The sequence below is a fragment of the Oncorhynchus clarkii genome, chromosome 27 (genome assembly GCF_045791955.1).
Source record: "Oncorhynchus clarkii lewisi isolate Uvic-CL-2024 chromosome 27, UVic_Ocla_1.0, whole genome shotgun sequence".
NCBI classification, from domain to species: Eukaryota; Metazoa; Chordata; class Actinopteri; order Salmoniformes; family Salmonidae; genus Oncorhynchus; species Oncorhynchus clarkii.
Window position 1 is genome coordinate 29,470,621 of NC_092173.1, and position 25,610 is coordinate 29,496,230.

At 42.8% G+C, this 25,610-nt stretch overlaps 1 protein-coding gene across 1 annotated transcript in view; it reads left to right on the forward strand.

Moving 5' to 3' along the window:
• Positions 1 to 1,296: 1,296 nt before the first annotated feature.
• LOC139385653 (solute carrier family 25 member 36-A-like) overlaps positions 1,297 to 25,610 on the forward strand; it is a 29,131-nt gene continuing 4,817 nt past the window's right edge. The window contains exons 1-4 of the mRNA XM_071130893.1: positions 1,297 to 1,731; positions 10,594 to 10,758; positions 13,741 to 13,818; positions 24,566 to 24,666. Of these exons, the coding sequence (XP_070986994.1) occupies positions 1,691 to 1,731; positions 10,594 to 10,758; positions 13,741 to 13,818; positions 24,566 to 24,666 (385 nt within the window). The 5' untranslated portion in view covers positions 1,297 to 1,690. The remainder of the gene's footprint in view (positions 1,732 to 10,593; positions 10,759 to 13,740; positions 13,819 to 24,565; positions 24,667 to 25,610) is intronic.

A 25,610-nucleotide genomic window follows, 5' to 3' on the forward strand; every position in this document is an offset into this window, starting at 1 on the left:
TAAAGAGGGCCAATTATCTACAAATTATATTTTTGGGGGAGGGGCAGAAAACAAGTTTTCAACCAGCGATTGAGTTGTGAGACTATGCTGTGGAGCTCATCGCTCCCCCTAACTGTAAGGGTGCAAACTTCAATTACTCGATGTCGACAGCTGATTTACACGCTGAAGCTGTTGCGCTTGGTGACCTCTGACTGTTTCATCCTAACATCGTTGGTGCCGACGTGGATAACAATATCTCTATATGCTCTACACTTGCAAGTTTTAGCTTTAGCCAGCACCATCTTCAGATTAGCTTTAACATCGCTAGCCCTGCCTAATACAGCGGGTAATTGAGTCGCCAATGACCATGGTTTTCAATTTGTTCGAGCTAATGGTGGGAGGCTTCGGATTCTCGGATCCAGTAACGGTAGGTGTAGAGACCAGAGAAGGCTCGGCCTCAGACTCCGACTCGCTGCTTAAGTTGGGAGAACCAGTTGGAAGTTTATGTGGGCTGAATGAGCGACACCGGTTGAGCATTCCTACAGCATTACCCTCCAGAGGCCACGAGAAAGTTGTCCGGATGCGGGGACTGTGCGAGGGGATGTATACTACTATCTGTACTTACTGGTGGCACAGACGCTGTTTCATCCTTCCTACACTTAAATTGCCCATGCCTAACGATGGCGTCTGAAGCTGGGCTTGCAGCACAGCTATCCTTGCCGTAAGGCGAACGTTCTCCTGTATATGTTAATGTTACTATTTAGCTTCGGCTGTTGGAGGTCCCTACGAACCAAGTCCAGATAAAGCGTCCGGAGTGAAAAAGTCAAGCGAGGGAAAAACAAAAAATATAAACGTAATTAAAAAGTAAAAACCGTAGAGTTGGCAGGTAGCAAAGTAAGGTTAGCAACAAAACGCACAGCAGCACGTAAACAAGTCTACAAGTTGTGACCGGAAATTAACAGCCTACTGTCTATACACACCATCAAATACATATTTATTCCAGACTCTGACATTGCTCGTTCGGATATTACTTAATATCTTTATTTCAATGTTTTGGATTTCTGTGTATTGTTTTGTATGTTAGGTATACTGCACTTTTGGAACTAGAAACATAAGTATTTCGCTGCATCTGCAAAATACTGTATGTGTACGCGACCAATAAAAATATTATTCGATTTGATTTAAGCTTGCTGTATCACCAGCTTGCAAAGCTTCCATTCAAGTCTGATCACGTGAAAAAGTAGTGACGGGGAGGGATTTAATGACGTACTTCTACACATCCGCCAATCACAGCCTTTGTTTTGCGACTTCCCTTTCGATGAAAACCATTCTGTCATGTCGCTGTAGCGTTCAGTGTGGCACTGCTTGGCGGCGAGGAATGTAACAAACATGCGAAACATGTGTCGGGGTATAAGTATATCACAACGATTTTTATTTATTCACTAGAAAAATACATTCACTATGGCAAAATAGTATCCCTGTTAACACAGAAGAGCCGCAAAGTCACTGTCGAGACCGCGAGGTTTTTAATCGGGGGAGGGCAACTATTAGCTTGTGAAGCTAACGTTACATATACTCGTTTTTGCAACTGACCTCTACCACAACACGGCGCATTGGACTAGTGGTTAATAAGTTACACATTCCTTGTCGTCAGCCCTCCTACCAACCCAAAGTGGTGCCCTGCGTACGGGTCCTGTGAATATGAGACAGAATGAGTCAGAGAGATACCCTGGTTCATCTGTTTGCTGGAGGGTGAGTATCATGGCTAATAGCTAGCTAGTAATACAGTCCACTGTAACAGTACTTAACATAATGGAATGGAAGATGAAGCTAGCTAGTAAACAATACAATTCAAATATGTATAGTTAGCTAGTTATCTATTAGTTGCTGTTAGTCTGGACTCCTTCCTGATGATGTGCCTGTAACAGATGTTTTGCTAGCTTGTTAACTAGCTAATATTAGCTAGCTAAATTCAATGTCATAACTGACCCTGTCTGGTTTTGGTAGGACCGTTTATTTTGCGGCGTTATGTAGAAGTTTTGCGCCCAAATCAACATGGCCAGCTGTTCTATTGTATATGAGTTTTTCTATTGCTATTCTCTAAATACTAACTTGATATATTGTCAGACTATTAGCCATAATCCACGCCGATACACTAGTTTTAGCACGTGCGCTCGGATGCCATTGTTTTGACCTTATTTCACATTCTAACGTTAGCTAATCTTAACGTTTCCTGTCAGCCCTTACTATCAAATTATTTAGCTACTCGTGCAGCTAATGCACCATTAACGCTCAAAAGAGGACGTCTAATATTCTGGTAAACTGTAAACTATCCGTTTTCTCTCACTGAGGTATAAGAATTGTATCTCATAGTGGCATCTGATCAAGATGCGGCGTCAGAACCAAAACAAATGTTCTCCAAGGTCGTGCCATGGCCAGCTAGCTATACATTACCTGAACCGCCGCAGCCGATGGGGAACTCTTCTCCAATTAAACCTATACAGCCCAAGGTTGTAATGGTAAGTAGTCATGATGCCCACACTGTCCGTGTCACATTGAAGCGAGCCATGACTGATAGTATGAATACTAGACCAAGATGTGCTCATAAGGTGCCTAACGTTACCATTAAATGTTAATTAAGGTCCAAGGTATGCTATTTTCAGAGGTACACTTGCTTTGGCAGCCAAAACAACCAAATACTCCACCTAAACATACATTTATTCTAAATTGCCATACGGTTCTACAAACTTAAATCCCTCTACTTTCATATCACATCAAAATAATTCCACAAATGCAAAATGCACACTTACTGTTCACTGTTTCAACTGGCTTTATCACAGTTGCAGCCAAAAGTATTTTTCAGTGACAGCACATTTCTGGCAGCCTTATTCTGTTACACCCAGGTGTTTGGAGCATGCACAAACGCGAATTAGCACAGGCAGTCCTTCTGTCTTCCGTAAACACGCGCTGTAACATCGAGATATGGTGGTGTGGGAACACAAACCCTATAAAGGTATCAATTCAACCTTTTGTTTTTAGAAAAGTATTTCTCTTTGATATGAAAGATAAGATCCGTATGCTTCTAAAACCATACCGCAAGCGATGTGTGCTATTGTTCAGACCAAGCCCCAGGGCTCTTAACAAAATTTCCACATACAGAAGACCCTTCTTCCAATGACTGTTATGTGTAATGGAACTTGAACTTAGTCATGATCAAGGGCTAGATGAGGATTTTATTTATAAATAACTGCAACATACAAGGGCTGTATGGTCAATAGAGTGAAACAACAGATGAGATGCTTTCAAGATTATGTTGAAGATTTCAGGACTCACATTTCAGCTGGGACGCTGTTGTGTGTGAAGGCGCATGTCAAGCTTGAGGCTGCAGGGCAAGAAGCATTCCTGCATGTGTTCCTCAGACTCATGGAAAAAGGCCAAGGTGGATCAATACAGAGCAAGAGCTCTCCTTAATTCTTGTAAACAAAGGCACATGGCCTATTATTATTATTTTTGATAGTTTTTTTGTTTTCACAATATAGCAATGCTATTGAATTACATTTATCACTGAACAATAAATTGGCAGACATTTGTATTTTATTTTACCTTTTATTTAACTAGGCAAGTCAGTTAAGAACAAATTCTTATTTTCAATGATGGCCTAGGAACAGTGGGTTAACTGCCTGTTCGGGGGCAGAACGACAGATCTGTACCATGTCAGCTCAGGTATTTAGAATTGCAACCTTTCGGTTGCTAGTCCAACGCTCTAACCACTAGGCTACCCTGCCGCCCCAAACATTAATATACAGTACCAGTCAAAAGCCTGGACTCACCCGCACACTTATTTGAATGGTGTGTCCAAATCCCGACCGGCACCACACATACAATAAAAAAGAGGAAACAATCTTACCCCCCCCCCCATGCATAACTATTATAACAAAAGGAAAAACAAAACAAAAATCCCTACCACTACCAGTCATGTCTGTAGTCTATCAGGCCTTTACAGATAGTTTTCTCTTTCTATCGCTGAGAGAAAATGTCTCCAGATATCAATAAAATGATTGAGTTGACAATTAATTTTATAAATCTGCCAAGGCTATGTACCATTCCTGATATGAGGGAGGGTCCTTCTCCCTCCAGTGTCTCAATGTGACTCTTGGTTGTGGTTAGCGCAACTTGTAGAGGAGTCCAGTAAATCCTATTGAACACTTTAAATTGAATCAGTTTGAACCAGGCATCTCTCATTCCTCCTCTCTAAAATTACCTCCAGGTCTTTTTCCCATACGGCCTTCAAACCCTTACAAGTTCCATTAAATCCACCTATAAGGTGGCAATATATACAGTGGGGCAAAAAAGTATTTAGTCAGCCACCAATTGTGCAAGTTCTCCCACTTAAAAAGATGAGAGGCCTGTAATTTCCATCATGGGTACACTTCAACTATGACAGACAAAATTATTTTTTAAAATCCAGAAAATCACATTGTAGGATTTTTTAATGAATTTATTTGCAAATTATGGTGGAAAATAAGTAATTGGTCACCTACAAACCAGCAAGATTTCTGTCTCTCACAGACCTTCTTTAAGAGGCTCCTCTGTCCTCCACTCGTTACCTGTATTAATGGCACCTGTTTGAACTTATTGTCAGTATAAAAGACACCTGTCCACAACCTCAAACAGTCACACTCCAAACTCCACTATGGCCAAGACCAAAGAGCTGTCAAAGGACACCAGAAACAAAATTGTAGACCTGCACCAGGCTGGGAAGACTGAATCTGCAATAGGTAAGCGGCTTGGCTTGAAAAAATCAACTGTGGGAGCAATTATTAGGAAATGGAAGACATACAAGACCACTGATAATCTCCCTCGATCTGGGGCTCCACGCAAGATCTCACCCCGTGGGGTCAAAATGATCGCAAGAACGGTGAGCAAAAATCCCAGAACCACACGGGGGTGACCTAGTGAATGACCTGCACATGTTTCGCACATGTGCCTGTTTTGTAGTGTGTACTGGCACAAAGGAATTCACAAAACACCTTGTCATGTAAGAGGCTGGTGTTCATTCAGCAACATTAAAATTTTTCTCTTCCTTCTCCTATTCCAACAGTCAGATCAATGGGAGTGTGATCTGTCATAGTTATCGTGTGAGATCAGAAAATAGTCGATGCGTGAATAAACAGTGTGCCTATTAGAAAATAATGTGTAATCACAAGTGGTTGGATTGATCAGTCTCCATTTATCATAAAGACTAGCATCCTTACAGTGTTTTAATTGCTTCTTGAGTTTTGTAGGTCCTGGTTACAACAGTTTTGAATTTAACCAAAAATGCACCAGGGGCCTGATTTTATAATTCTGATTTATAATGTAAATATACTACTACCAAAATGTGACGACTGTTAGAATATTTTAAATCGATGCTTATAGAATCAAAGAAAGTGAGCGACTGTTAGTGCACCCCACATAGAACACTAAACTTCCCATTGAACAAATGTCATAAACATATCCCAAACCCACAAGATACAACTTTTTTTTTTTTTTTTTTTTAATCACCCTCCCCCTAAACCAGGCCTTCATTCGTGTGAAGTGTCCCGAGGTCTTCCCAGCACTGACGCTCCAACCAGAATAACAACATTTTATGACCATATCCATTTTGAAACGACAGCGATGACATGTCATAGAAAAAACATTGAACCTAAAGACAGGCTGATCATTATACTCACAAAGAGAAGATATTACCATTCTCATGAACGGTCTAATTCCATAAGGCAGCAATGTAAGCAGAGAATAAACACCGAAGGGCGACTTGTATAGGTCATAATAATGATAAAATAAACGTACACTTTGGGTTGTGCCCATCATGCATGGCAAAAACACGCCTGTTTTGGCCTATATTGACCAACTATTGCTGTCATGATAAGAGTGAACTTAAAATAATATATATGTTTTTCCCTACTATGACCGTAAATCTATAATCCTGCGCAATCTAGTACTATAATGATATCAACTGTTAACCAGAAAGATACATTGTAGGCAACATTCACAGCATAAACACTCCGTAAGACTGCTTACAACATAGGAAGTTCTCAGTTTAGAGAAAAATGGTAGTCCATCCCTGATGAACGACCCATCATGTGGATCTTCCATAGCCTACCACGCTACTCAGATTGTTCAGCCTCATTGACGTCCACAACACCCTTCTTTGGGTCTGTAAGAACGACGTAGTGATCCTCTCGCAGTAACCCAGAACACGGCAGGGTATTGCAAGGAGTATTTTAGTCCCCTTTTCATGCACATACGTCTTATCTCCGTGAACGCATTTCTCTTGTCCTTGGAAAAGTCAGGGAAAAACTCCACCTTTGTCCCTTTGCAGCGAAAAGTCCTGAGTTATTTTGCTTTGAGCCAGAACTTCTCCCTGTCGGCTTTATAGTAAGAATTTCACCAGGATAGGCCGGGGGTTACGTGGGGCTGGTCAGTGTCCGATGTCCGTATTTATGTGGATTTCGGGAACCCCTCTGTTCCGAAGTGCATTTTTCCAACTTTCTCAGAGTTTCCTGGTATTGAAGTCATTCTTCCAGTTTTTCATGCACAGTCTCCATTTTTTTCAACAGTGTGGTTTAGGTGTGTGTTCTTGTCCTCCAATGTTGATATCCTTTCTTCGGCGTTTAACTTGGTTGTCGAGTGTGTCCGCTGTATGTTTTATTTCAGCCAAATCTTCACCCACTTTTGCAATTTTCTCTGAGATTTTTGTTAATTTTGCGAATCTCCTCTAGAACAGGCTGTTCTTCTCCACCATTTTCCTTGCTAGCAGTAGCTGCAGGTAGACCACTTTTGTTTCCCCATGTAACCAATATTTTGGACAATTAGTAAACAAAATGTGTAACTAGATGTTGAGTAATTAGTTAAAATCAGGTTGGAGCTCTTTAGTTAGCTGCTGCTCCTCACCACATCGTCGCCGGAAGTCTGCAAATGGCCAATTTCAGCTCAGACTACCAATTGTGAAATATGTCAGGGAGTATTGGAAGACCACTACTGTATGAGGGTGACTTGACACCAATAAATCAAATGTATTTATATAGCCCTTCGTACATCAGCTGATATCTCAAAGTTCTGTACAGAAACCCAGCCTAAAACCCCAAACAGCAAGCAATGCAGGTGTAGAAGCACGGTAGTTAGGAAAAACTCCCTAGAAAGGCCTAAACCTAGGAAGAAACCTAGAGAGGAACCAGGCTATGAGGGGTGGCCTGTCCTCTTCTGGCTGTGCCGGGTGGAGAATTATAACATAACATGGCCAAGATGTTCAAATGTTCATAAATTACCAGCATGGTCAAATAATAGTAATCACAGTGGTTGTCGAGGGTGCAACAGGTCAGCATGGCCAGGTGGACTGGGGACAGCAAGGAGTCATCGTGCCAGGTAGTCTTCAGGCATGGTCCTAGGGCTCAGGTCCTCCTCCGAGAGAGAAAGAGACTTAAATTCATACAGAACACCGGATACATAACTTCCCTGACCACTTTGCCAAGCACAGCCCCCACACCACGACATGTTTGAACCATTCTGGAAGGAATAGAGGTAATCGTTAGTTTATGATGGGCAGTAGCCTAATCAACAGGGCTGGGTTTTTCTGCTTCCTAGCCGACTAAACTAAACTCCACAATTTCCAATGGAGTTGATATGTGACTAGACTGGAGTCCCGACTTTGCATAAACAGATTTCAACACCCAAAGAATAGCCTGCATTTACACAGGACAATGTCATGTGTAAATGCCGGCTATTCTTTGGGTGCTGAGATCTGTAGTTTTTAATATAAACGTAATGTGATGTCGGGAACTCCATCGTAAATGGTTGAGTTTAATCGGCTAGCCCCTTCCCCTGTAACTGTGTCTTGCGGCTAGCCCCTTCCCCTGTAACTGTGTCTTGCGGCTAGCCCCTTCCCCTGTAACTGTGTCTTGCGGCTAGCCCCTTCCCCTGTAACTGTGTCTTGCGGCTAGCCCCTTCCCCTGTAACTGTGTCTTGCGGCTAGCCCCTTCCCCTGTAACTGTGTCTTGTGGCTAGCCCCTTCCCCTGTAACTGTGTCTTGCGGCTAGCCCCTTCCCCTGTAACTGTGTCTTGCGGCTAGCCCCTTCCCCTGTAACTGTGTCTTGCGGCTAGCCCCTTCCCCTGTAACTGTGTCTTGCGGCTAGCCCCTTCCCCTGTAACTGTGTCTTGCGGCTAGCCCCTTCCCCTGTAACTGTGTCTTGCGGCTAGCCCCTTCCCCTGTAACTGTGTCTTGCGGCTAGCCCCTTCCCCTGTAACTGTGTCTTGCGGGTCGCCGTAACATTCGGTTGCGTCTCAAATCGTTTTCTATCTTTTTATTGACTTCATAATAAAAACACAAGTTTGTTTCATTACGCATGGCAGACATATTGCGAAAAAGGCCTAGACATGTTCTCCTTTTCTTTCAAAATAACATCAGTAGCTTGACATAGGACTATTGGAAGAGAGAGTTTAGCACTGCACCCTCCCATTGTTTACCTTTGCTAATGTCCTCCACGGTGCTCATGCTCTGTTGCATGTGTAGACATGCGCAGTCCACATGTGCCAGGCGTGCATGTTTAGCAGGTGGGCTTCCCTCTGTCTTTTTACTGTGGCCATCTCCCTCAATAGAAGTATGGATTAATGATCAACCACCGTATCTGTCATTTACTGGGGTTTGGCTGAAAAGATTCCCTCATATCTTTTATAAACTGATTTTGTAAAAAATATTTTATGATACAACACAGGGCAATTGCTCAGGGCTAGGTTATAAACACATACTTTCTACTTGCCATATTGCCCCCAAAGGATTCGTAGAATGTAGGCTTCTTCTTTCAAATCATCCCACTTCCATTGCGGTCAAAACCATGTTGTATTCATGAGTTCATATGAAGAAGCGTAGACTCAGTCATATACATTTGTGGATGTCTGATAGTATTTCTGGTAGCCTGGTCATCTGTGTGCTTTTGGGAAGTATTAGGTCAAATTGGGGGGGTGAAGGGTACCTGCACAAAGTGTTTGTTATTGCATTGATTAATTCCAGGCGAGAACAGTTTTTGCCACAGACGGGGCATTACTGTGCTGACTCTCCAAAGCCAAGCCTCTCCTATTCCCCACACTGCCCCACAAGCCTCTCCTATTCCCCACACTGCCCCACAAGCCTCTCCTAGTCTCCACACTGCCCCACAAGCCTCTCCTAGTCTCCACACTGCCCCACAAGCCTCTCCTAGTCTCCACACTGCCCCACAAGCCTCTCCTAGTCTCCACACTGCCCCACAAGCCTCTCCTAGTCTCCACACTGCCCCACAAGCCTCTCCTAGTCTCCACACTGCCCCACAAGCCTCTCCTAGTCTCCACACTGCCCCACAAGCCTCTCCTAGTCTCCACACTGCCCCACAAGCCTCTCCTAGTCTCCACACTGCCCCACAAGCCTCTCCTAGTCTCCACACTGCCCCACAAGCCTCTCCTAGTCTCCACACTGCCCCACAAGCCTCTCCTAGTCTCCACACTGCCCCACAAGCCTCTCCTCGTCTCCACACTGCCCCACAAGCCTCTCCTCGTCTCCACACTGCCCCACAAGCCTCTCCTAGTCTCCACACTGCCCCACAAGCCTCTCCTAGTCTCCACACTGCCCCACAAGCCCCTCCTAGTCTCCACACTGCCCCACAAGCCTCTCCTAGTCTCCACACTGCCCCACAAGCCTCTCCTAGTCTCCACACTGCCCCACAAGCCTCTCCTAGTCTCCACACTGCCCCACAAGCCTCTCCTAGTCTCCACACTGCCCCACAAGCCTCTCCTAGTCTCCACACTGCCCCACAAGCCTCTCCTAGTCTCCACACTGCCCCACAAGCCTCTCCTAGTCTCCACACTGCCCCACAAGCCTCTCCTAGTCTCCACACTGCCCCACAAGCCTCTCCTAGTCTCCACACTGCCCCACAAGCCTCTCCTAGTCTCCACACTGCCCCACAAGCCTCTCCTAGTCTCCACACTGCCCCACAAGCCTCTCCTAGTCTCCACACTGCCCCACAAGCCTCTCCTAGTCTCCACACTGCCCCACAAGCCTCTCCTAGTCTCCACACTGCCCCACAAGCCTCTCCTAGTCTCCACACTGCCCCACAAGCCTCTCCTAGTCTCCACACTGCCCCACAAGCCTCTCCTAGTCTCCACACTGCCCCACAAGCCTCTCCTAGTCTCCACACTGCCCCACAAGCCTCTCCTAGTCTCCACACTGCCCCACAAGCCTCTCCTAGTCTCCACACTGCCCCACAAGCCTCTCCTAGTCTCCACACTGCCCCACAAGCCTCTCCTAGTCTCCACACTGCCCCACAAGCCTCTCCTAGTCTCCACACTGCTCCACAAGCCTCCCCTTGTCTCCACAAGCCTCCCTTAGTCTCCACGCTGCCCCACATGCCTCAACAAGCCTCCCCTAGTCTCCACAAGCCGCAGATCCTCTGGATTCCATCCACAGTGTATTTCTGTAATGGAATCAGCACCTTCCATCCAGACAGCCAGTTTGTCTGCTGCTTTTCTCGAGCAGCTGAGTGATATGTGCTGCCACTTCAGAAAATCCCTCTTTTCTTCCCCACTGTGTTCTCTCTCTTCCTCTAGGTGTGGGGGAACGGTAGGAGCAATCCTGACCTGTCCCCTGGAGGTGGTGAAGACCAGACTACAGTCATCCCACATCACTCTCTACGTGTCTGAGGTGCAGCTCAGTACCGTCAATGTGCCCAGCGTAGCACGCATGTCCCCTCCAGGACCTCTGCACTGCCTCAAGTGGGTATTATATTCAGCTTGCACAACTTGATTTTCTAGCATTGTCATTAGGGCTGGGCGATGTGGTGATTTATATTGTGGGAAGATATAGAAAAACGTCTTATCGTTTCATATTGTGCTCTGTTTATTTTGTTGTCTATGGATGAGACCCCAAAAAGTACAGTCGAGTGCTCAAAACAAACCCCTGACTTATACGTTCCAAGAGGCTTTTGCCCGCGGCACACCATATGGCAAAGAACCATGAAGATGGAAGGAGAGAACAGCTGCCGTTACAACATACATCTGCTAGATATGGCCCCAATTTACACAGTTTCACGAGTTGGTGCTAACACTCGACCCAGGTTACCAAATGAGAATTGATATGACACGTGTTAATGCCAAAATGACATGCAAAACAGGCACGCCCCCAAAAATATAGATATTTTAGGCGTAAATAAATTGTTTGCAAGTATAGTTTAAGTGTTTTCTATTTACCTTTTTTAGATTTTATACATTCATATTTTGTTACGTGCTTAATTAAAAATGTGTACAAGGGTTCTAAATAAAAGGAGAAATAATCAAATATGAGTAAGTACCTTTTTATTTGAGTATAATTCAAATGTAATAAGAAATAGGCCTTTGCATGTGGTCATTTTAATGAAACTATTTATTCATTGAATTTACAGAAAATGTGCTATATCGTGATATGTACAGTCGAAGTCGGAAGTTTACATACACCTTAGTTAAATACGTTTAAACTCAGTTTTTTCACAATTCCTGACATTCAATCCAAGTAAAAATGCTTAGGTCTTAGGTCTGTTAGGATCACCACTTTATTATGAGAATGTGAAATGTCAGAATAATAGTAGAGTGATTTATTTCAGCTTTTATTTCTTTCATCGCATTCCCAGTGGGTCAAACGTTTACAAACACTCAATTAGTATTTGGTAGCATTGCCTTTTAAATTGTTTTGACTTGGGTCAAACGTTTCGGGTAGCCTTCCACAAGCTTCCCACAATGAGTTGGGTGAATTTTGTCCCATTTGTCCCATTCCTCCTGACAGAGCTGAAACTGAGTCAGGTTTGTAGGCCTCCTTGCTCACACTTGCTTTTTCAGTTCTGCCCCAAAATTTTCTATAGGATTGAGGTCAGGGTTAAGCCATTTTTCCACAAGTTTGGAAGTATGCTTGGGATCATTGTCCATTTGGAAGACCCATTTGCGACCAACCTTTAACTTCCTGACTGATGTGGATATATTGAAGAAACATCTGACAATTTTCCTGCCTCATGACGCCATCTATTTTGTGAAGTGCACCAGTCCCTCCTGCAGCAAAGCATCCCCACAACATGATTCTGCCACCCCCGTGCTTCACGGTTGGGATGGTGTTCTTTGGTTTGCAAGCCTCCCCCTTTTTCCTCCATACGATGGTCACTATGGCCAAACAGTTCTATTTTTGTTTCATCAAAAAGTATGAAAAGCATGATCTTTGTCCCCATGTGCAGTTGCAAACTGTAGTCTGGCTTTTTTTATGGCGGTTTTGGAGCAGTGGCTTCTTCCTTGCTGAGCGGTCTTTCAGGTTATGTCGATATAGGACTTGTTTTACAGTGGATATAGATACTTTTGTACATGTTTCCTCCATTATCTTCACAAGATCCTTTGTTGTTCTGGAAATGATTTTCACTTTTCACACCAAAGTACGTTCATCTCTAAGAGACAGAACGCGTCTCCTTCCTGAACGGTGTGATGGCTGCGTGGTCCCATGATGTTTATACTTGCGTACTATTGTTTGTACAGGTGAACGTGGTACCTTCAGGCATTTGGAAATTGCTCCCAAGGATGAACCAGACTTGTGGAGGTCTATAAAAAAATAATCTGAGGTCGTGGCTGATTTTTATTTTTTATTTTCCCATGATGTCAAGCAAAGATGCACTGAGTTTGAAGGTAGGCCATGAAATGCATCCACAGGTACACCTCCAATTGACACAAATTATGTCAATTAGCCTAATAGAAGCTTCTAAAGTGATGACATCATTTTCTGGAATGTTCCAAGTAGTTTAAAAGGCACAGTCAACTTAGTGTATGTAAACTTCTAACCCATTGGAATTGTGATACAGTGATATAAGTGAAATTATCTGTCTGTAAACAATTGTTGGAAAAATTACTGCACATGCTACATTCACACAGTAGATGTCCTAACTGACTTGCCAAAACTATAGTTTGTGAACAACAAATTAGTGGAGTGGTTGAAAAACAATTTTGAATGTCTCCAACCTCCAACCAATGTATGTAAACTTCCGACTTCAACTGTATTTATCTTTATCGGGATAAGAAATGTTGGCCATATCGCCCAGCCCTAATTGTCATCGTAACGTAGACTATCAGCTCAGAAGATCAAACAGACATAGGCCTATATTCCAATGTCTAGTTATGTTTGTTAACCATCAAACTGTACAAATACAATACTCTATGCTTGTGTTATTGGTTTTGATAGTTTGGGATGTATTACTGTCATTGCCCTCTAGCTTTGCACATTAAACTTCACAGTAAACAGTCCTAAGTAGCCTAATGTGTAGAAGTCTCAAGAAACCAGAGTAAAAATGAGCTGGTGTTTACACGCCCTCCGCTCTACCCCCTGTCCTCTTGTGGGGTTTGGCAGCAGGATCCCTCCCTCCTCACGAAACCCCATGTTGTTTGCTCAGGCTCATGTTTACTCGGCAGGCAGTGCCATGTGGACTGAAATCCAACTCCTAGAGCTTGTTTCTCTCTCACCTACCTTCAGGGAAAGGCCTGTCTGGGGATCTGTAGCATACCCCAGCAGCAGGATATATCACATCGTATCCAACTACAATCATACTTCATGTTTTTCTTTCTACAAGTTGTTACAACCCAGCAAGGCTTTCAGCAGACCCTATTCCTAGTTCATTGTTATGAACTCCACTGAAGTTTAAGTGAAAATAATGTGAATATTTGTGAGTGGTGGGTAAAATGTGTTTTTGTCTTCAGGTTGATTCTTGAGAAAGAAGGAGCCCGCTCCCTGTTCAGGGGCCTGGGGCCTAACCTAGTGGGCGTGGCCCCCTCCAGGTAAGCACCCAACATTACTTAAAACATTTTAGCTTAATGAAATGATATTATTGTATGATCATTTCATATTTCAGGCTAAACAATATAATTAACCACGTTTCCATCCAAACATTTCATGCAGAGTTACCTGATGCATAAAAAGTCTTCATTTCTAAACGGTTCACCTGATATGGATGAAAATACTCTCAAATTAAAGCTGACAGTCTACACTTTAACCTTTTTAGCAATTGTATAATTTCAAATCCAAAGTGCTGGAGTACGAAGCCAAAACAACACTAACCCAATACTTTTAGAGCTCATTGTATGTGTGCTCTACGCAGTGTCTGCCCTATGGTTGCAAAGCTACCGGTAATTTACTAAAGTTACTTGAATCTTAACATAATCCAACGTAACTTTGGTAATTGATTCTTGAATAACTTAAAATAAATATCATATTAGGGGTGACCCCATTTAGTCGATTGGTCGATGTTGGTTGACCAAGATTATTTTAGTTGCTCAATCGCAGATCTAAAAATGAATGGCACCCGAGACACCGGTCTGATTTGCACCTGTCTCAGAGGACTAATCCATTGAGGAGGCAGCGGGGGTGCCACGGTCCAAGAAGGAGAGTGTGGCTAAGATGCATAATGCATGTCTCTCCTGAATGTGCTCTCTTCCGCTATTTCGTGCCCGTTCATTGGTTCATAACTTTGTGTGAATTGTTTGCCCTTGATTGTTAGTCTATCAATTCCCCATTACATAGATCACCAGTAGTAGCCTACTTTTACCATTAATTCACACAATTGTTTACAATTTCTGTTCATGCATTCAATATATTATTACAGTTTACTGTTCTCATTGTCGGAGTGGGCACCTTGTTTGCAGAACTCACAACCTATGCTACACTTGTGAGGAATATGTTTTGGTTTATTTAATTCCATTTGAGTTTTGTCAATTTATTCATTGTCTTTTGTTTGGAGAGCTCCTGTCAATGTTGAGGAAGGACACGCACCTGATTAAGCATATAGGCTACCTGGCCTGTGAGCAAATGTAGGCCTATAAACCTGATCCAGTGGAAACGTCATAAAATACCTGATTTACTTCTCATCCCTTGAACAAATACCCCACAGCTGTGTCTGACCTGACTGGCATGTTAGGTCATTGCCAACTTGTGCTAGCGAACTAGGCTATGGCATAGAAGTCACTTTTAGATTTGTATAATTTTCATTTAGAAATAATTCAAATTAACTACATGACAATTATTTTGAGGTATACTTTGTATTATAAATTAAATGAAACTGTTCCACGAACATGTGCATATGAAAATCATAACTGGCACGCAGATCGGTAGACATGATCATATTAATTGGCACTCCAAATGGAAAAGGATGCCAACCCCTGGAGTAGCCTATTACAGGCATCTTCAGGAGCATAATGGCAGATTATTTTGCCGCGGCCAGGAGGAGGAGGGTCAAGAGCAGGTTATTTTTCCTCTGGTTGATCGCTAGCTCCCTCTTGAGTCATTTGTCTTATTATTTATTCAAACAGTATGCTCAAAGCATCAGAAGTTCAGTGTATATATAAACTCAGCAAAAAAAGAAACTTCCATTTTCCTTGTCTTTCAAAGATAATTCATTAAAATACAGATCTTCATTGTAAAGGGTTTAACCTAGCGGAACCCCTCGACAACATTCCGCTGAAAAGGCAGTGCGCGAAATGTAACTTTTACACATTAACATGTCCAATATGAAAGAAACATCTTGTTAAAACCTCTTAAGTCTAGGGGGCACTATTTTCATTTTTGGAAAAATAACGTTCCCAAAGTAAACAGGCTATTTCTCAGGACCAGATGCTAGAATATGCATATAATTGACAGCTTAGGATAGAAAACACTAAAGTTTCCAAAACTGTCAAAATATTGTCTGAGTATAACAGAACTGATATTGCAGGCGAAAGCCTGAGAAAAATCCAATCAGGAAGTGACTCTTATTTTGAAACCCCTGTGTTCCTATGCATCCCTATTGCCCATTGAAAGGGATATCAACCAGATTCCTTTTTCTATGGCTTCCCTAATGTGTCTACAGCCACTAGACATAGTTTCAGGCTTTTATTTTGAAAAATAAGCATGAACGACAACATTGCGTCAGTGGTTAGGTGGTGGCTCTCAGAGTGATTTGTGTGTAATAGACAAATGCGGCCATTGTTCCTCTCGCTCCTACTAAAAAGCCAATTGTCCCGGTTGATATATTATCGAATAGATATTTGAAAAACACCTTGAGGATTGATTATAAAAAACATTTGCCATGTTTCTGTCGATTATTATGGATCTAATTTAGAGTTTTTTACGGCGTTGTCGTGACTGCAATTTCCAGTGGATTTCTCAACGAAACGTGGACAAGAAACGGAGGTATTTCGGCTATAAAAATAATCTTTATGGAACAAAAGGAACATTTGCTGTCTAACTGGGAGTCTCGTGAGTGAAAACATCCGAAGCTCATCAAAGGTAAATTATTTAATTTGATTGCTTTTCTGATTTTCGTGACCAAGCTTCCTGCTGCTAGCTGGACATAATGCTATGCTAGGCTATCGATAAACTTACACAAATGCTTGTCTTGCTTGAGATGACAGGGTGATTAACAAAAGGCTAAGCTGTGTTTCACTGTATTTCACTTGTGATTTCATGAATATGATTATTTTCTAGTAAGATTTTTTGTCAGTTGCGTTATGCTAATTAGTGTCAGTTGATGACAATTCTCCCGGATCCGGGAGGGGTAGTTTCAAGAGGTTAATCTACCCATCGTGTCCGATTTCAAAAATGCTTTACAGCGTAAGCACCACATATGATTGTTAGGTCAGAGCCAAGTCAAAAAAACACAGCCATTTTTCCAGCCAAAGATAGGAGTCACAAAAAGCAGAAATATAGGTCAAATGAATCACTAACCTTTGATCTTCATCAGATGACACTTCTAGGACATCATGTTACACAATACATGTATGTTTTGTTCGATAATATGCATATTTATATCCAAAAATCTGTTTACATTGGCGCCTTACGTGCAGTAATGTTTTGATTCCAAAACATCTGGTGATTTGCAGAAATACTCATAATAAACATTGATAAAAGATACAAGTGTTATTCACAGAATTAAAGATATACTTCTCCTTAATGCAACCGCTGTGTCAGATTTCAAAAAAGCATAATCTGAGAACGCCGCTCAGAACCCAAAACAGCCAGAGGAATATCCGCCATTTTGGAGTCCACAAAGTTAGAAATAACACCATAAATATTCACTTACCTTTGATCTTCATCAGAATGCACTCCCAGGAATCTCAGGTCGACAATAAATGACTGATTTGTTCCATAAAGTCTGTAATTTATGTCCAAATAGCCACTTGTTGTTAGCGTGTTCAGCCCAGTAATCCATCTCCATGAGGCGCAGGCACTTCATCCAGACAAAAACTCAAAGTTCCGTTACAGTCCTTTAGAAACATGTCAAACAATGTTTCAAACAATGAATGAATCTTTAGGATGTTTTTAACATAAAACATCAATAATGTTCCAACCGGAGAATTCCTTTGTCTTCAGAAAAGCACTGGAGCGAGAGGTAACTCTGTCGGGAGCGAGGCACTCTGCCAGACCACTGACTCAGAGGTCTCATGAGCCTCTCCTTTATAGTAGAATCCTTTTTCACGTTTCTAAAGGCGGTTGACATCTAGTGGAAGCCGTAGGAAGTGCAACTTTATCCATATCTCAATGTGTATTCGGGAGGCCAAGCTTTGAAAAACTACAAACCTCAGATGTCCCACTTCCTGGTTGGATTTTTCTCAGGTTTTCGCCTGCCATACATCACATACATCATTCAAACAGTTTTAGAAACTTCAGAGTGTTTTCTATCCAATACTAATAATAACATGCATATATTAGCATCTGGGACAGAGTAGGAGGTAGTTCACTCTGGGCACACTATTCATCCAAAAGTGAAAATGCTGCCCCCTATCCCAAAAAGGTTAAACACTGTTTCCCATGCTTGTTTAATGAACCATAAAACAATTAATGAACATGCACCTGTGGAACAGTCGTTAAGACACTAACAGCTTAAGGTCACAGTTATGACAACTTAGGACACTAAAGAGGCCTTTCTACTGACTCTTAAAAACACCAAAAGAAAGATGCCCAGGGTCCCTGCTCATCTGCATGAACGTGCCTTAGGCATGCTGCAAGGAGGCATGAGGGCCTGTGGCCAGGGCAATAAATTGCAATGTCTGTGCTGAGACGCCTAAGACCACGCTATAGGCTTATCGTCCTCGCGGCAGAAGACCACGTGTAACAACACCTGCACAGCATCGGTACATCCGAACATCACACCTGCGGGACAGGTACAGGATGGCAACAACTGCCCGAGTTACTCACAATCCCTCCATCAGTGCTCAGACTGTCTGCAATAGGCTGAGAAAGGCTGTTTGCCTGTTTTAAGGCAGGTCCTCACCAGACATCACCGGCAACAACGTTGCCTATGGGCATAAACCCACCGTCGCTGGACCAGACGGGACTGTTAAAAAGTGCTCTGATGGTCGGATTTGCGTTTATCGTCGAAGGAATGAGCGTTACGCCGAGGCCTGTACTCTGGAGCGGGATTGATTTGGAGGTGGAGGGTCTGTAATGGTCTGGGGCGATGTGTCACAGCATTGTCAAACTGAGCTTGTTGTCATTGCAGGCAATCTCAATGCTGTGTGTTACAGGCAAGGCATCCTCCTCCCTCATGTGGTACCCTTCCCCATGACCCTCCACAATGACAATGCCACCAGCCATACTGCTCGTTCTGTGTGTGATTTCCTACAAGACATGAATGTCAGTGTTCTGCCATGGCCAGCCAAGAGCCCGGATCTCAATCCCATTGAGCACGTCTGGGACCTGTTGGATCGGAGGGTGAGGGCTAGGGCCATGCCCCCCAGAAATGTCCGGGAACTTGCAGCTACCTTGGTGGAAGAGTGGGGCAACATCTCACAGCAAGAACGGGCAAATCTGGTGCAGTCCATGAGGAGGTGATTCACCGCAGTACTTAGTGCAGCTGGTGGCCAGTGGCCCTCCCCCCCCTTTGTTCAGGGACACATTATTCCATTTGTTAGTCACATGTCTGTGGAACCTGTTCAGTTTGTCTCAGTTGTTGAATCTTATGTTCATACAAATATTTACACACGTTAAGTTTGCTGAAAATAAATGCAGTGGACAGTGAGAGGACGTTTCTTTTTTTGCTGAGTTTAGATGTCTTTATTGAAACTAATATGGAAAAATACACATTTTAAAAATGTCGACCAATTGATTGGTCGAAAGAAAAGACTAATCTTGGTTGACCAATATTTGTTTATTTTTTTTGATAGACAGCCCTAATTCATAATTAATTATATCTATTATATTTGTGTCCACGAGTTTCTAGTAGATAGACCATATGTTTCAAGAAAAAATTGCCTAATTATTGAAGAAAAAAAAAACATCTAACCAACAATGGCATGATTTACAATTGACTCTGCAACTCTTCCAGCGATGGACTTTTTTCACAACTGCCACCAGTTTGATGACAATACATTGACAACGAATACATATTGACAGAATAAAAATAAAATATTAAAGATATTTCATGCTGAAACCCTCATATTGAAGGAAGACTGTGAAATTCCGATTCCACAAGCAGCGCCAGAGATTTTGAGATGAGCGAGATGCAACACTTCGCTCTGTCACACATGGTATCTCCGCATGGGTTTGTTTCACGCTGTTCACAGCATGGTAGCCAGGGTACCAAAACAGCTGAAAAAGTTCATCCTCACGCTTCAACACTTAGTTGTTGCAGAAATTGAGCCACTGTTTACTTTCTGCATCTACGTCAAAAGTCTACCTTCAAACATCAATGGAATTCACTAAGTTGATGGTTTATATTTAGAATGTTTTAGAGCTATTTTATTTTTAAATCATCTCATTAAGTTTGTTCATATGCTTTACATGTGATAAGGCCACTCAGAGGCCCAGAGACTATTACACCTGTGTTAATCTGAAGTGCGCAAAACGGCCACTAGATGACCTGTGATAGATCACAAAAAATCCTTGGAAGATACCAAAAATCTGGTAGTTTACTGGTAAACTCCAAATGTTTCCAGTAATATCCCCTCCCTTGACACCCCTAATCTAGCCTATCCTACGTGGAAGGAGCTATTATTAACATTCTGACATTGACCCACTGGAGGCCAACTGCGGACACACACACACACACACAGTGGATGTTAGCACTGGAGTCTGCGTTCTCAGTTGTTGTGTAGGAATGTCTGAGGGGTCACTTTGTTGTCATGGTTAATAGTCAAATGGTTCCGGGAGGTTACTGTGTCAAGTTGACGTGGGTCCTTTTTACATCTTACAGTTGTACTTTTACAGAGAGGAGTTGTGAATCAGTCACTGTCGTAGTGATTATCTCATTCCTTGTCCATCTGTTACAGGCTGACTACGCTCGCATCGCAAAATAAATGTCAAAATCCTATTTTATTAAATTATTACACCCACACTACTCTCGCGCCAACCAGCGTCTGTGTTGCCAAGGGCTAAAAATAGAAGCAGGTACCCACGTGCCATCTCATTATTTATACCCACGTGGGTGACTGAAAGACGAATGAGGTCGGTGGCGGTAATGCACGTAATTTATGATGGTTGCCAATCGCAATATAAAGTCAAGAGAAGAAAAGGCCTAGGAGGAGAGATCACTAGAAACGATTCGGTTGACGGTTTTGTGTGAATTAATTGTCAAAGTAGAGGACCTTGTGCATTTCAGGTAAAATAACAACTCAATGTTTATCTCAGGACAAATTAGCTGGCAACAGCAAGCTAACTAGCTAAATTGGCTTTTTACCTGTCCCCAAATGAATGTAATTGGTTCAGAGTTTGTTTTGATATTTTAACCTGCGTATTGTTGTGGTGTGTGGGGGGACAAAATAAATTTATACACGATGGCGCACCGTGCAGCCAGTTTGGGTTCCGTGTTAGACTGGACAAACAGCACTAATGCACTGCATCAGGCTGTCCATCCCACAGTCTTAATGCTGTTACATAACACTGTCGGTCACTGTGGAGGATAAAGGAGAGAACAACCAAACTAGGGTTTCTGAGTGAGAGAGAAGCCGATCACAGCTACTATGATCAGGGCTCAGTGGCACTGTACTGTAGCCAGCCAGTGAGCTAACCATCTGTAGGAGTGAGAAAAAAGATTTGTTGCTAAATTGCTACTAATGCTAATTAGCCCCTGGCCTGCTGATGATGATGCGGTTAAGTGGTAGCTAATGGTAGAGGCTAGCTAATGCTATGTCTAACAAGAGCTTGTGCTAAGTGTATGTGGAGTGCTTTGTTGACACTGTCAGGGTAGACACGTAGACGAGGGTAGACAAGTCAAATTGATGTAACACGAAATGCACTACATGGTCAAAGGTATGTAGACACCACTTCAAATATGTGGATTCAGCTATTTCAGTCACACTCGTTGCTGACAGTTGTATAAAATCGAGCACACAGTCATCCAATTTCCATAGACAAACATTGTCAGTAGAATGGCCTTACTGAAGAGCTCAGTGACTTTCAACGTAGCACCGTCATACGATGCCACCTTTCCATCAAGTCAGTTTGTAATATTTCTTACCCTTCTAGAGCTGCCCCGTCAACTGTAAGTGCTGTTATTGTGAAGTGGAAATGTCTAGGAGCAACAGCGGCTCAGCAGCAAAGTGATAGGCCACACAAACTCATCGACTGTCCTTAGTTGCAACACTCGCTACCGATTTTATTATATATATATTTTTAATCCAAACTGCCTCTGGAAGAACAGTTCATCGGGAGCTTCATGAAATGTGTTTCCATGGCAGCCAAACACAATCCTCAGATCACCATGCGCAATGCCAAGCGTCGGCTGGAGTGGTGTAAAGCTCACCGCCATTGGACTCCATATTAATGACCATGATTTTGGAATGAGATGTTTGCCGAGCAGGTGTCCACAAAATGTTGGTCAAGTAGTGTGTGTGTGTGTGTGTGTATATAGCCTAGGCTAGACACACACACACAGTCTTATACAGCTAACCTTGTAGGGACAGACATTTCAGTTCCATTCAAAGTACTATTTTCCCTAACCCGTACTCTTACCTTAACCCAAAAACGTAACCTTAAACTTAACTCTAAACCTAACCCCAGCTTTTAAAAAAGTTATATAAGCTTTTTTTGTTTAAGAAAATCTAAAGTCTTGGTATTCCTGATTCTATATATGATCATGAGTCATAATGCCCGATGAGAGCACCATCAAAAATAACACTGGATTTTCTTAAATGAAAACACGATTACTCAATGTGCGCTTGAAAGACATAGTATAGGCCTATGCTATAATACTTTCTTACAAACAGAAAAATATGGGCACTTGTGTGACTCTGTAGCACGTACTTCTCATCTCTCAGTCCGTGGAAATGTGATGGGCTGTCGCTGTGAAGTATCTCGCTGTAACCCTGGAGGTCCATCCATCAGTAGTAAGCACAACACAGGGTGTGTTGGCCAATTCATTGACAACTTCAGCTTTGGCTTCTTACCGTGAATTTGGAAAGTATTCAGACCCCTTGACTTTTGTAGCATTACAGCCTTATTCTAAAATTGATGAGGATATATATTTTTTTTATCAATCTACACCCCATAATGACAAAGCAAAAAAGCTATTTAGGAATGTTTGCTAATTTATTAAAAATGTTAAACATATCTTATTTACGTAAGTATTCAGACCCTTTGCAATGAGATTTGAAATTGAGCTCAGGTGCATCCTGTTTCCATTGATCATCGTTGAGTTGTTTCTACAACTTGATTGAAGTCCACCTTTGGTAAATTCAATTGATTGGACATGATTTGGAAAGTCACACACCTGTCTATATAGGGTCCCAAGGTTGACAGTGCATGTCACAGCAAAAACCAAGCCATTATGTCGAAGGCTTTGTCTGTAAAGATCTGAGACAGGATTGTGTTGAGGCACAGATCTGGGGAAGGATACCAAAACACCTCCATTCTTGAATGGAATGTCCGCCCAGCCAAACTGAGTAATCGGGGGAGAAGGGTCTTGGTCAGGGAAGTGACCAAGAATCCGATGGTCACTCTGACAGAGCTCCAGAGTTCCTCTGTGGAGATGGGAGAACCTTCCAGAAAGACAACCATCTCTGCAGCACTCCACCAATAAGGCCTTTATGGTAGAGTGGCCAGACATAAGGTACTGCTTAGTAAAAGGCACATGACATCCCACTTGGTTTGCCAAAAGGCACCTAAAGACTCTCAGAGCATGAGAAGCAAGATTCTCTGGTCTGATGAAACCAAGCTTGAACTCTTTGGCCTGAATGCCAAGTGTCACATCTGGAGGAAACCTGGCACCATCCCTACTGTGAAGCATGGTGGTGGCAGCATAATGCTGTGGGGATGTTTTCTAGAGTCTAGGACTGGGAGACTAGTCAGGATCAAAGGAAAGATGAACGGAACAAAGTACAGAGATCCTTGATGAAAACCTGCTCCAGAGTACTGAGGACCCCCGACTGGGTCAAAGGTTCACCTTCCGACAGGACAACGACCCTAAGCACACAGCCAAGACAACGCAGGAGTGGCTTCGGGACAAGTCTCTGAATGTCCTTGAGTGGTCCAGCCACAGCCTGGACTTGAACCCGATCGAACATCTCTGGACAGACCTGAAAATAACTGTGCAGCAACGCTCCCCACCCAACCTGACAGAGTTTGAGAAGATCTGCAGAGAAGAATGGGAGAAACTCCCCAAATACAGGTGTGTCAAGCTTGTAGCATCATACCCAAGAAGACTTGAGGCTGTAATCGCTGACTAAGGTGAGTAAAGGGTCTGAATACTTATGTAAATGTGATATTTCCATTTTTTATTTGTATTAAATTTGCGCAAATTTCTAAACCTTTTGCTTTGTAATTTTGGGGTATTGTGTGTAGATTGTGGCTGGAGAACTTTCACGAGGTGCTGAAACCTACTATTCTTCTCAACCACCGAGAATGGCTCATATCCACCGCCATTAACATACCGATCACTCTTGTCATTTATGTTGCCCGGTCAGAATCGACTACGAATAGCTACTTGAATGCAGAGGGGAGACAAAGTTGTTATTTTGCATTTCCGTCTTGCTCCGGTTGTAGGAATACTGAAGTTATGTCGTGAAAGTTTGAGATGTTGGCAGCTGCATAAGCTATTGTTGATCAGTGGGCACATTTTTAGTGTGTTATCCACAACTCTCTGTCCATTGCTGTTGTAATCTATTGAGAAACCAACATTTTCCCAAACTGTAGATTTTAAACGTTGGAGAATCCTCCTGGTTTATCGACCCTACCACTCGCCATCGTACAGAACTAGTTCCCGGCTCCGCCTCAAAAAACGACTTTTAAATGCGGCATATTAAGACTCAAATTTGATTACAATGTGCGGATAGGCTCTATGTTTCAACAGAATAGCCTGAAACAGATTTACTCCAGGCATACAACACAGCATAGACATAGCATATAGACCTAGTGGTTTTTATGTTTATATATTTTTCATGTATTCATTCGGGTTCACAGTGCGGACCGAACCGAAGTCCCCAATACCGAGCGGTTCGGTATGAATACATGTATTCTGTAAGTTCCTTGGCAGGACAAGGGTTTCCCCACCAGGGACGGTGAAGATGGTGATTCCTGTGCTGTAAAGTATGTATCATGTTCTCACTCTGTCTCCTCCAGAGCCATCTATTTTGCTGCATACTCCAGTGCAAAAGAGAGAATGAATGGAGTGTTTCAGCCGGACTCTACACAGGTCCACATGGTGTCTGCTGGCTTGGCAGGTAACCACACCCACTTTCTAACACTATACCATGTAGTCTTTTTTTTTTTTTTTTAGATTTTTCATTGGTAGGTATACTTTTCAATCATCCATTTTTCTGTGAGTATTCAGTAAACTGTAGCTAGTCATTTTGGATGATAAGCTAACCTGGAGAGTCATGTGATGTGACCACTTCTAAGGTGTTGGTCAGACATGCCAGAGAGCTGCACCTGACCGGGTCAGTGGTGGTAAGTCCAGTCAAACCCAGACTGACTAGTTCTGTAGAGGTCCCCTACCATACCTTCCTATTCTAGGGTTAGGTTTCTATATTCTAGTCTCATGCTACAGTATATCTGCCCAGCAGCTCTCAGCCTGTTGGTTCCTGTGACAGCTCCTCATATGACCTAATTCTCTAGCATAGTGGCTAAACTAGTTTGACACGAGGCGTCCCTCTGTCTTTCCATCTGCATTTTGTTAGGACATTGTTGATTTTTCAAAGGCAAGGGAGTAGAATAAAGTCTATTTATTGTTGAGGTTCTGTCTACAAAGCCTTTTTCAAGACAAGTCTCAGTTAGGCCTAATATAATGCAAGAGCTCAAACCTAGACACTTCCCTAGGCCTCCTGTACACACACTGAATCATCTGTTTCCCCCTGGCCAGTATGCACCTCTGCTTCAAAGTGACAACCCCATGTTAAACCTGGCATATCATGCTGATGCAGGCAGAGCAACTCCCTGGCAGGCTGATGTAAGCAGTACTAGAGATGGTAAAACCTTTTTCTGGAAGATCGACTAAACAGCCTTCCTAGACGCGAGCTGGTTTCATACATGTTGGTGACATGAGATGTCCTGATGAAGTATGCAGAGACCTTTTCCCTTTTTCTCCAGTTTTGCCTCCAGCAAAAGTGTGGTAGATTCTGCCTATTATCATAAAATTATATTGTAAAACTCCAACTTGTACAGTATT